Source organism: Citrus clementina, unplaced genomic scaffold (genome assembly GCF_000493195.1).
Source record: "Citrus clementina cultivar Clemenules unplaced genomic scaffold, Citrus_clementina_v1.0 scaffold_3, whole genome shotgun sequence".
Classification (NCBI taxonomy): domain Eukaryota; kingdom Viridiplantae; phylum Streptophyta; class Magnoliopsida; order Sapindales; family Rutaceae; genus Citrus; species Citrus x clementina.
In genome coordinates this window covers 30418006-30428834 of record NW_006262339.1, presented here as the reverse complement: position 1 = coordinate 30428834, position 10829 = coordinate 30418006, and the positions used below count along the sequence as shown (strand labels likewise).

At 31.9% G+C, this 10829-nt stretch overlaps 1 protein-coding gene across 1 annotated transcript; it reads left to right on the top strand.

Annotated features, from left to right (window-relative positions):
• Positions 1-4824: 4824 nt before the first annotated feature.
• On the top strand, positions 4825-7633 carry LOC18049526 (cytochrome P450 CYP72A219). The gene is made up of 5 exons (XM_006442253.2): positions 4825-5122; positions 5237-5454; positions 5582-5829; positions 5989-6364; positions 7205-7633. Exons 1-5 carry the CDS (start codon positions 4855-4857, stop codon positions 7631-7633), a joined length of 1539 nt encoding a protein of 512 aa, XP_006442316.1. The 5' UTR covers positions 4825-4854.
• Positions 7634-10829: the final 3196 nt, after the last annotated feature.

The window sequence follows — 10829 nt, the reverse complement described above, 5'->3', positions numbered from 1 at the left end:
CAGCTCGCACGCAGAGGCTGGCGCGTGCATCTCACGTGCGATCGGAGCATCCGGCGTGCGCATTGTATCTCGTGCGCGGATGGGCCTATCGCACGCCAGAAGCACGTAATAGGCGCATCCCGCGCGAGCGAGGTCGTACCTGTCGCACGCGAGATGTGTGCGCGGATGGGCATGTCCTGCACATATCTCGCGTGCGACAAACGAGGCCTCGCGCGTGCGAGATATGCTAGCCGCGCGCGCGGTATACACTACAACCTTTCCTTTCACTTCCCTTTCCCTTCCCTTTCCCACATGCATCTCACCCACCATCACCATTAAACACCAACATCAGCCGCGCGAGATACGCTAGCCGCGTGCGCGGTATGCACTACAACCTTTCCTTTCACTTCCCTTTCCCTTCCCTTTCCCACATGCATCTCACCCACCATCGCCATTAAACAGCAACAACAGCCCAAATACTCAATCCATCACTAATGCAACCAACACAACACAACAACAACAACAATAAAAAAATACAACAATGTTGGGTTTTCAATAACTCGCATAGGGTTTCCAATTTTTGTCCTTGATTTTGGAGATCTCCGAAGATTTTCAATGTAATTTAGCTTGTTTCAGCCACCGACAACTTCCTCCGCTACCGATCTACACCGCCGACGATGTATACAAGATTCCGGTGATGAGATTTTGGTGAGAGGGGGAGGAATTATGTTGAGAGAAATGTGAGAATGATGAGAGTAATTTCGTCCTCAATTTTGGGATTTGGCTAATGTTGATAGAAAAAATTTGGGGGGTTAAAGTTAAAAAACGCATAAATTTTGTGGTCATTTTTGTAAATTTTCCATCATAATGAGATGCAAGAACTGGTAAGTGTTGAGAGGTATAAATATTATAAATAAAATAGAAGAGCTATATATAGGCACTGAGAGTTAGAGAAGCCAGTAGCTAGCAATGATGACCTTTTTGGTTATATTATTAGTAAAATGAAATCACGAAGAAATTCAAGAGAAGGAGATTGGAATGAGTATTGAAGAGATGATTAATGGAGGATTTGTTATCAGTGATGAAGGTAAGTAAGATTCCATACGAGTTACTTGCATTCAATCCTCATAGATTTTCTCAAGGCATTAAAAAAAAAAAAAGAGTTCAAAACCCTGCTATCGTGGCCGATGCTACCTTTTTTTAAAACAAAATCTAATGAAATATATATAAATATGAAAAATTTATTAAAAAAGTATACTTGGACTATCCCAAGTATCTTCAAATATTACTTATTTTACGAATAAAATTTGGCGGACAATCCCACTAAATAAATTGTAGGGTTTATCTCATTTTAGTGGATCAAAATATCTAAAGTTTAAATAGGTTTATTTGGTTTGTAATTATTATTAAATTTTGAACTTATATGAAATTTTTTATGAAATTTAGCTTTGGAATCACGTGACTTTAATAAGAGCATAAAGCAAGCGTAGGGTTAGCAAAACCTTGGGCTGGGTCCGGGTATCGCAATGCCCAGACCCGGCCCGGATGCAATTTCTATATGTCTGGGCCACGTTTTAATCCGGGTACTTGGATTTTATATTGTTTAATATTATATGTGTATATTTTTTGGTAATTTTATAAGTTTTAAATTTATTTCAATAAAATTTAACATGAAAATATAAACTTTAAGTATTTAAAATTTTATATATGTGTAATAAATTAGTCAAATAAAAATAAATATTTAAAATAATATATATTTTATAATATTTTGTAATAAAATTCGGGTTCTGAGCCGGGCTCCGGGTTTATCAAGCGACGCCCAAGATCGGCCCAGCTTCATAAATACCCAGCCCACAACACATGGGTGCAGTCCAAGTCCGAACCGGGCAAGTATTTTTGCCACCCCTAAGCAAGCGGCTGACCTAATATCAAATCGCAAAAGACAAGTGAAGAAAAGAGAGGGCGAGAACAGTGGCGTGATATTAAATTTGGCGGTTAAGATTTCAATTTTTGATTAGACGATTGGAAGGTGATTTTAATTTTTTTTTTCTTAAATTTGGATTGTAAGTTCCTATCATCACCCTCTACAATCTCACTGGTCTTAATTTTTATTTTATTATCTCGTTGGCTATTATTTGAGATATCCATTTATTAGAGAGATAAATATTAGACTGTTATTGTAAGCCAAGAATGTTAAGATTCTTGATGTTATTAGTCTCTAATATTATCTAAAGAAGAATTTGTGTTGTAATTCCATTAATGTATTGGAAGAATATATCGAACTGCGATCCTGTAGTTTTTTCCGTTTTAGGTTTTACACATAAAAATATGTGTTTCTTGTAGTTGATTTATTACTTTGTATCATGGGCGGACCCAATTAAGGCCCAGGGGCCTTTAAGTTTTCTTTTAAATGTACCCCAAGCCCCTTCTGAAAAAGTTAGATAAAAAAGTTTGGATACATTTTTCATATATTAGAAGACTTGTAGTTCAATGGTAAGAGTGTTATTTAATGGTTTCAAAACCTTGGTTCAAATTTCATTAGCCACATTATTTTATTTTTTAAATATTTTGTGGAAACTACTTCGGAAAATAATATTTTCACGCATTTAAAAATAATAATTTTTTATTATTATTATTTAGAATTTAAAAAAGTAATAAAATTTGAGTTTATAAGACTTAATATGTATTCAAGTGAACATTAAAAAAATCTAAGTTAAATAAAAAATTTTGAATTAAGCCCCCCCTCATTTTAGTTTTTGGGTCCGCCACTACTTTGTATTGTGTTGGTTTATTCACAAAGAGAAAAAAAAAATTTATTTTTACTTAATTTGCAACTACTTATGAGAGTGCCTTTCCCAACATAACATAAATAAGAAACAAGAAGACAATCCTAGCTAGGTTAGGTAAATGATCAGCAGCTTAGTTCTGCTCCCAAAAAAAAATATGTGCGCATTTGAAGTCCATATTTAGCTACTGCGAAATATAGCCAACAGTGGTGTAAATGCCAAGGAGGAGCATAGGTATAGCCGAAGGTATACAGCCATTATCGAACAATGCAAAAAGAGGGGTAGGTAAAAGCTCAAATAAATTTTTTAGTCTGTAGTTTCTCTCCAATTTGAACTCATATGATCTGCTAAAGTATGTCACTGAAAACTACTTGGTGTAACGAAGCAGGACCAACTAAGTGCTTAAAAATTTTAAATATTTTATGATCAAAAAAGAGATTTTGATCGGTGACAAAATTTAGAAAAAATTGCCAATCCGTCTAAGGACTCATTTAATAGTAAATAATAGTAATAATAATAAATAAATAAAAGGCAGTAGACAATATTTTTTTGTCTTACACTCACCAACTCAATTTACTAGGTATGTCAACTTACTTTTTTGTCTGGTTGATTATTTTATTAGCTTAACAGAAATAGATTATTTTATTAGCCACCCAATAATCCCAAACTCCGTCATCATGCACACTGTTGAGTAGTGATGGCAGTGGGGAGGGTTCCGGTGGGGATCATGATCCCCTACCCCAAATTTAGTTTGGAGGCAATCCCTGAGCCCGTGCCATACTCGAAAAAGGTTTAATTGGAGATAATTCGAGGATGCCCCCAATAGTTCCCAAATTAATCGAGGATTAAAACGAGAACCCGATCTCTATTTAGTTTTTTTTTTTAATTAATAATTTTAAATATTTGAAAAATATAATAATTATATACAAATTTTGAAGCATAAGTTTATCCTTTTTTTAAATCTTTGGGCTGTATTCCAATTCCATTAAAAAAAAAATGGAAAAGTGCATGAATCTTGCGGATCCATGAAGAGATGAAAGAAATTATGTAGAAAGTAATGAAATAATAATAAATTCTATAATTGAAAAATAAGATTAGATCAAATTAGAGACAGACCAAAGTTGAAAGCGTAATCGGAGGACAAGAGCTACTTGTTGGCCATATTAATTCCAATAGAGCTTATGACGTTCATGGCCTAGGCTCTGACATCCAACACCACCAAATGGAAAAGTGAGAAATGAGAACAGCGCGAAGCTTGGTCTTTTGGTGTTGGACGCGATGACTGGGAAGGGGGAAGCTGCATTGGAGACACGGAGGTGGCGATGTGATTAACTCATCGTGAGTTTAAATCTAAGGTTTTATTTTTGTTATATTTTTCTATTATTTAATTAAACATATTTTTTATAAATTATTATTATGTGATTAAATTAAAATGTATTTTGATTTTTTTTAAGAAAGCCATATTTCAGGTTCAAATTCGGGGGCCGATAAAATCTCTGAACCCAAACCTGAAATATATTTGGAGCTTGAATTTATCCCCAAAATGGACCAATTGTTAAATCTAAAACTTTTTCAGGGCTCATATTCGAACTGAATTGACCAGGGCCCCATATCCGTGGAAATGTAGCCATCCCTAAGTTGTGTAGTAAAGAAAAGTTATATAGCTTTAAATAAAAATTGGTTCCTCCACCCAACAGATTAATCTTTTAAGTTCGAAGACCTGACGTCCTAGGCCAGCCTCCCATGCCAACACGCGTGACGCATAGCCGGCCGGCTTTTCCCATTGGCGCGTCCCTTTTAATGCTTAATGTTAATGTCATTAATCCAAATATGGCCTTCTTTTTCTTGTTTGTTGCCAACACTCCAACAAAATGATATAGATAAAATTATTTAAATAGACAACATGTCGAGTTTAGACGTGACTTAGAGATTTCAATCTTGTCAATTTTTGTCTTAATTGTCATATAATTAATTGCCAGTAGTTGTCACATAGTTACTTGCCAATCTTATATATAGAATTCTCCCTCTTTTTCCTCTATCTTTGTCTGTTCAATGAAAATAGAGATCAATGTTATAACAGATAACAGTCATGTCCTTGGCGTTCTCCTCTGCTTTAGCCACAATTATTCTAGCATATTGTGCATGGAAGATACTAAATTGGGCATGGCTAAAGCCAAAGAAGCTTGAGAATTTTCTTAGGCAGCAAGGTTTCTCCGGAAACTCCTACAAAATATTTCATGGGGACATGAAAGATATGTCCCTGATGTTAAAAGAAACAAAAGCCAGACCCATCAGCCTCTCCGATGACATTGTGCCTCGAATCCTGCCTTACCATCATCATATCATAAGCAAATATGGTAAGCTTCGCTGGATAGATATTAACGACTGATAATACATAACTGGTTCTCAGCACAATATTAAAATAAATTGTTCAATGGATTATAATTATTGCATTGTTCTTACATGTGCAGGTAAAAAATCATTCAAGTGGATGGGTCCAAGACCAAGCATAAACGTCCAAGATCCCAAGTTGATAAGAGAAATTTTATTGAAGCATGATATTTTTCAAAAACCCAAGGGAAACTCACTTAGCAAGCTGGTAGTGAATGGGATGGTGATGTATGAGGGTGAGCAGTGGTCTAAAGTTAGAAAGATTGCTAATCCAGCTTTCCACCAAGATAAGTTGAAGGTCTCTCATTCTGTAATCAATTCTTTTTTTTAAAAAAAAAAGAACAAGTAAAATATGTATCTTCACTATACAAGTTTTACTATATCATGAGTATTACATTGATAGAAAATATTCTTTTTATTTGTAGGATATGCTGCCGAAAATGTACTTAAGTTGTAACCACATGATAAGGAAATTATTTGAAATTGCTGCCTCAGATGAAGAATCATTTGAGTTAGATATCTGGCCTCATATACAAGCTTTAGCAGCTGATGTGATTTCTCGGACTGCATTCGGAAGCAACTATGACGATGGAAGGAAAATTTTTGAACTCATAAGAGAACAAAGTCATCTTTTGATTGAAGTTTCACAGTTTGATTACATCCCAGGATGGAGGTAATTAACAAGTTTAACTGATCACTCGATTTCATAGAAGTACTTACAAATTGCTGACAGGACCGATAAGAGGGATTAAGGTGTTATCAAATATTTATTGCATCTATTATATTCAATGTGTACTTTGCAAGCTGATTAGAACTATTTATTAATTTGTAGGTTTTTGCCTACCAAACCGAATAGAAAACTGAAAGCCAACCATCATGAAATGCGAAGACTGATGAAAGGTATAATCAAAAAAAGAGAAGAAGCATTAAGAATCGGTAAAGCAAGCAATGATGACTTATTGGGTCTATTAATGGAATCAAATTACAAAGAAATTCAAGAGAAGGAATCTGGAATGAGTATTGAAGAGGTGATTGAAGAGTGTAAGCTGTTCTATCTTGCTGGCCAGGAAACTACTGCATCTTTGCTTGTATGGGTACTGATTATGTTATGTATGCATCCAATTTGGCAAGAACGTGCACGTCAAGAGGTTTTTCAAGTCCTCGGGAACAAAGAACCAAAATTTGATGAGCTAAACCGGTTGAAAATGGTAAGTAAACATTTCTTTTTAAAAATATACCTATATAGTATACACCGTTTCTATTTCTATCCTTAAACGCCCCAAGACAGTTTAATTAATTTGGCCTTCAAAAGTTTGGTGTTCATGGGATTGAGGCCTCGAACAAAACAAAATTTTCCCTTCCACTTAAAAATTGACGACCAGCAATTTCCATAAATGATGTGAAAAACTTTCATAATCTCCCCGACATGATAGACAATTTTGTTCTTGGTTCGGTTTCAGGCCAAACGTAATCCAAATTGAACCAAAATTTATATTGGTTTAGTTCAGTTTATTCAACTTTTCACTGTATTTTTCCTAGATTTGGACCACTTGGTTTAGGTTTGGTATACAATTGTTGAAACCAAACTGTTCAGTATTTGGTTTGATTTGGTTAGAATTTTGAGGGGGAAATAAACGGGAATCGACTGCCCAATCCTATAGCAGAGGCAACATGTTTCTCCTATTCGATTGTCCGGCCGTGAATAATAATTAATATAGTGGAATTTTTTAGGATTGGTAAATATTTTTATAGGTGTAAAGAGAGAATGAAAAATTTATCAATTGAACGAAATTTGATTAAGGATTATTTTGGCATTTATCAAAGTGAGTAAAGTGAAAATAATTTTTAAAGTTTAATGAATAGGTGTACGAAGTGAAATTTAGAAAGTAAATAGTCTCATCCTATAACTTCAGCGGTCAGAGTTCCTCTAATTATATTCATAAAATGACTACCGGTCCCTTCCACAATGGGTGTAGGATAACCGCAAGACAAAGAACATATTTTTTTGAAGTTTGCCTAATTTAAATATTTCTTTATCTATGTTTCAGGTTGGCAAAATTATTTATGAGGTATTTAGAATATATTCACCAGTATCTTTCATTTTCCGAACTAATGTTGAGGAGACGAAGCTAGGGGACTTTATTCTACCGCCTGGAGTTCTGCTTTCATTGCCAATAATTCTAGTTCATCATGACCATGAATATTGGGGTGATGATGCAAAGGTATTTAACCCGGATAGGTTTTCTGAAGGAGTTTCAAAGGCAGCAAAGAATAATGAAGTGTCATTCTTTCCATTTGGTGGGGGTCCTCGAATATGCATCGGGCAAAACTTTGCATTGATGGAAGTAAAATTGGCTTTGGCGATGATTCTGCAGAACTTTTCTTTTCAGCTTTCTCCAACTTACGCACATGCTCCTTCTCGTGGCATAACTGTATATCCACAACATGGTGCTCACATGATTTTAAATAAACTTTAGAACGAAAATATTCATCTATTTTTCTTTTTCTGGATATGTATTTTGTGATTGCTCTTTAATAAATTAATTTTTTTTTTCTCTTGAACTATTACATTACAATTTTCTAATATGAGAATTTGGGTCTATCTAAAGTCTAAATTGATACATATTGAGTGTACAGTGATATTTTATACAGGAACATTCTCCCTATAGTCATTAAAAATTTTGATTCTAATTTTGGCCAGTTATAAATCAATGAACTCAACATTATAATAAGTTATAATTTTTCTACTCTTGTCTTAAGAAACTTATTTTTACATGATAATAATTATATTTATATTACAAAATAATATATGCTTTGCTACATTAATAGTGTGTTTATTAAATGGTAATTGAAATGGGTTGGAATCAGAATTAGAATAAATTGTTTACTTTAACTATAAGAATCAGAATGAGTTGTATTGTCATTGACGTGTTTACTTTATCTTAGAATCGGAATAAATTGTTAAAAGTTAATAAAATGATCTCAGTTGATTATTGTCATTATTCATTACAGTAATTTTGATTATTAATTTTATTTCAAAATAATTATTGCTAATATTAATAATAATTTTAAAAATAATTATAATTATAAAAATTAAAAAAGAGAAAATTGATCATCGATGAAAAAGTTTGAAAAAATTTACCAATCGATCCAAGGACTCAATCTATTGGAAAAAAATAAATTATGTTTCACTGTCACTTATTAATGTCAACAAATAATGCCAATAGAAGTTCGGGTACAGTTCCAAACACAAAAAATATTAAGATAAAATTTCGTAGTCACGTTGAGAGATTCCAACCCTCGTAAAGATAATGACAAGAACTACTGATTGTAATTTCTATGTTATGAATTATGATTTTCTTTTTTCTTTTTTCTTTTTAATGAGGCAACTGTTCGAATAATTAATAAAATGTCATGACGACATGGCCTGACCAACTCAAATTTTTTTTCCTCCATTGTAACTCCATTCTTTGGGGTGATCAATATTGGGCCCTACACTTAATTGTCACTTATAGCTTATTGAAATATTTAGCTATCTAAGCATAATTGGCTTTAAAATCAATCAATCTTGATGCGCACAGCCGGCCGGCCGGGCGTCCGTCTTTGTTTATTTTCCAACAATCCAATAAAAGATCCCCGATATAATTATTTACATACTCCGTATGTCAAATAAAATATGACGTATAGATTATAATCGGACTCCATTTTATGCCTCAATTCACTTAATTTTTTTCACCAATTTGTTCAAATTACGAACATTTTTCGCTCATTTAATGTTATAACTCTTGGTGTTAAAACATTAATGTAAAGATAATAAAAATTATTGAATGCTGAATGTAATTTTTTTCAATTAAAATTTAATTATGTGAAGGATTTGGATTCAGTACTAAGCTTTTGGTAACAATGTAATTAGTAATTATTGAATAAGAAACTGCATTTAGTTAAATCTTAACCGTACAATACTATAAATATATTTGTGGAAAAAAATTATAAAAAGTTCAGCACAGCTCAAAACAGCCTAGCACTAGTTTCAAATTCCTATATGAGATCTCTACAAATTATAAGTAGTTAATATGTTTGTTAAAATGTCATCTTGACTTTTCCTTCAATAATTTTTTTTTTCCTATTGCCGTTTTAATATTAGGGATGAAATAAGATAATTAAAATTTATAGGGGACCAAACAGTACACATATAAAATTTATGTATTAGGGTAAATACTTATTTAGACCTTATATTTTTTACTAGTGTAACCGTTTAGTCTCTATTTTTTAAAAAGTACCTCAAGACACTCCTACTGATAAATATGTTACACTTCTACCTTTACCTTTTCTTTTCTTTTACGATAATACTCTTACAACAATATTCTTAGTGATGTTAATAAAAAAATAATATTTATCAAATTAGCCTTAAAAAGTAACATAAAAATTTACCTAAGTTTTAGATTATTATTTTACTTTCAGGATTAATTTTTTATAATCTTACTTAGTTTGCTAATATAATCATTATCAGCAAGATTTTTATATGGGTTAAAAAAAAATACTAGTTCCTTCACACAGATATTTATTAGTTATTTTCTAATAAATAATTATTGGTTAAACTATTAAAATTAACATTTTAAAGATAAATTAATTGATGTCAAGAATATTGTTGTAAGGATATTATTGTAAAAGTTAAGGAAAAAATTAAGTATAAGAATATAACATATTTAACTGTAAAGATGTTTAGAGATATTTTTTAAAATATAGGAATTAAATGAACATTTATTTATATTATTATTATGAACATAGAAAGGTGCGCATTGCCAATCTTTGGATAAAAGTTCGTTTAGTCCCTATATTTTAAGGTTAGTGCTTGTTTAATTCCTATATTGTTAAAAATACTTTAAAACATCCATGCCGTTAAATTATTGACATCCCTGTTATTACTTTGTATTCCTTTTTGCTTACTTTTACAATATTACCCTTTTTACAATATTGTTTATTTTTTTGGACATTAAAAAAAAATTGTCAATTTAACCCCAAAAATAAAATAAAATAAAAAGAAAATATATATTAATCTTTATGGAAGCTATGTCAAAAAAAATAAATATTGTAATAAAAATTTAATTACTAATCTTTTGGACATTAATAACAAAAATTAATATATTAACTCCTCATGGAGTATTCAAAAAAATTAATATAATTTTTTTGTTTTTATTTAGTTTTTGGGTTAAATTGATAATTTAATTTTCATTTTATTAATGTCCAATAAAGAAGAAATATTATTGTACAAGGGTAATATTATAAAAGTAAGTCAAAAAGAACAAAAATTAACAATAAGGGGTGTCAATACTTAATGGCAAGGATGTTTTGAGGTATTTTTAAAAATATAAAGACTAAATAAGTACTAATCTCAAAATATAGGGTTTAAATGAGATTTTACTCCGCCAATCTTTTTATTTAAAACTCTCCCTAACTATCTTCTTCCTCTTTGACTGCTTAATGAAAATAGAGATCATTGCCATGTCGTTCCCCTTTCTATTGACGGCATTGTTGGAATTTCCTTTTGTCAATAAGTTGCTTTTATGGTCCTAGTCTTTAGGAAGTTTGTTGGTAATGTTATTTGCAAGATTGTGTTTACCTAGTTTTTAGGCTAGAGTTACTAGAAAGTGGCTGCAATATTTGCTGAATAAT

Bases quoted from the DNA above. Each gene is read 5' to 3' on its own strand.
- LOC18049526 (XM_006442253.2), top strand. From the start codon at position 4,855: ATGTCCTTGGCGTTCTCCTCTGCTTTAGCCACAATTATTCTAGCATAT. The intron at 5,455-5,581 runs GTCTCTCATTCT...TTTTATTTGTAG, and splicing joins TCCACCAAGATAAGTTGAAG to GATATGCTGCCGAAAATGTA. The intron at 6,365-7,204 runs GTAAGTAAACAT...TCTATGTTTCAG, and splicing joins AGCTAAACCGGTTGAAAATG to GTTGGCAAAATTATTTATGA.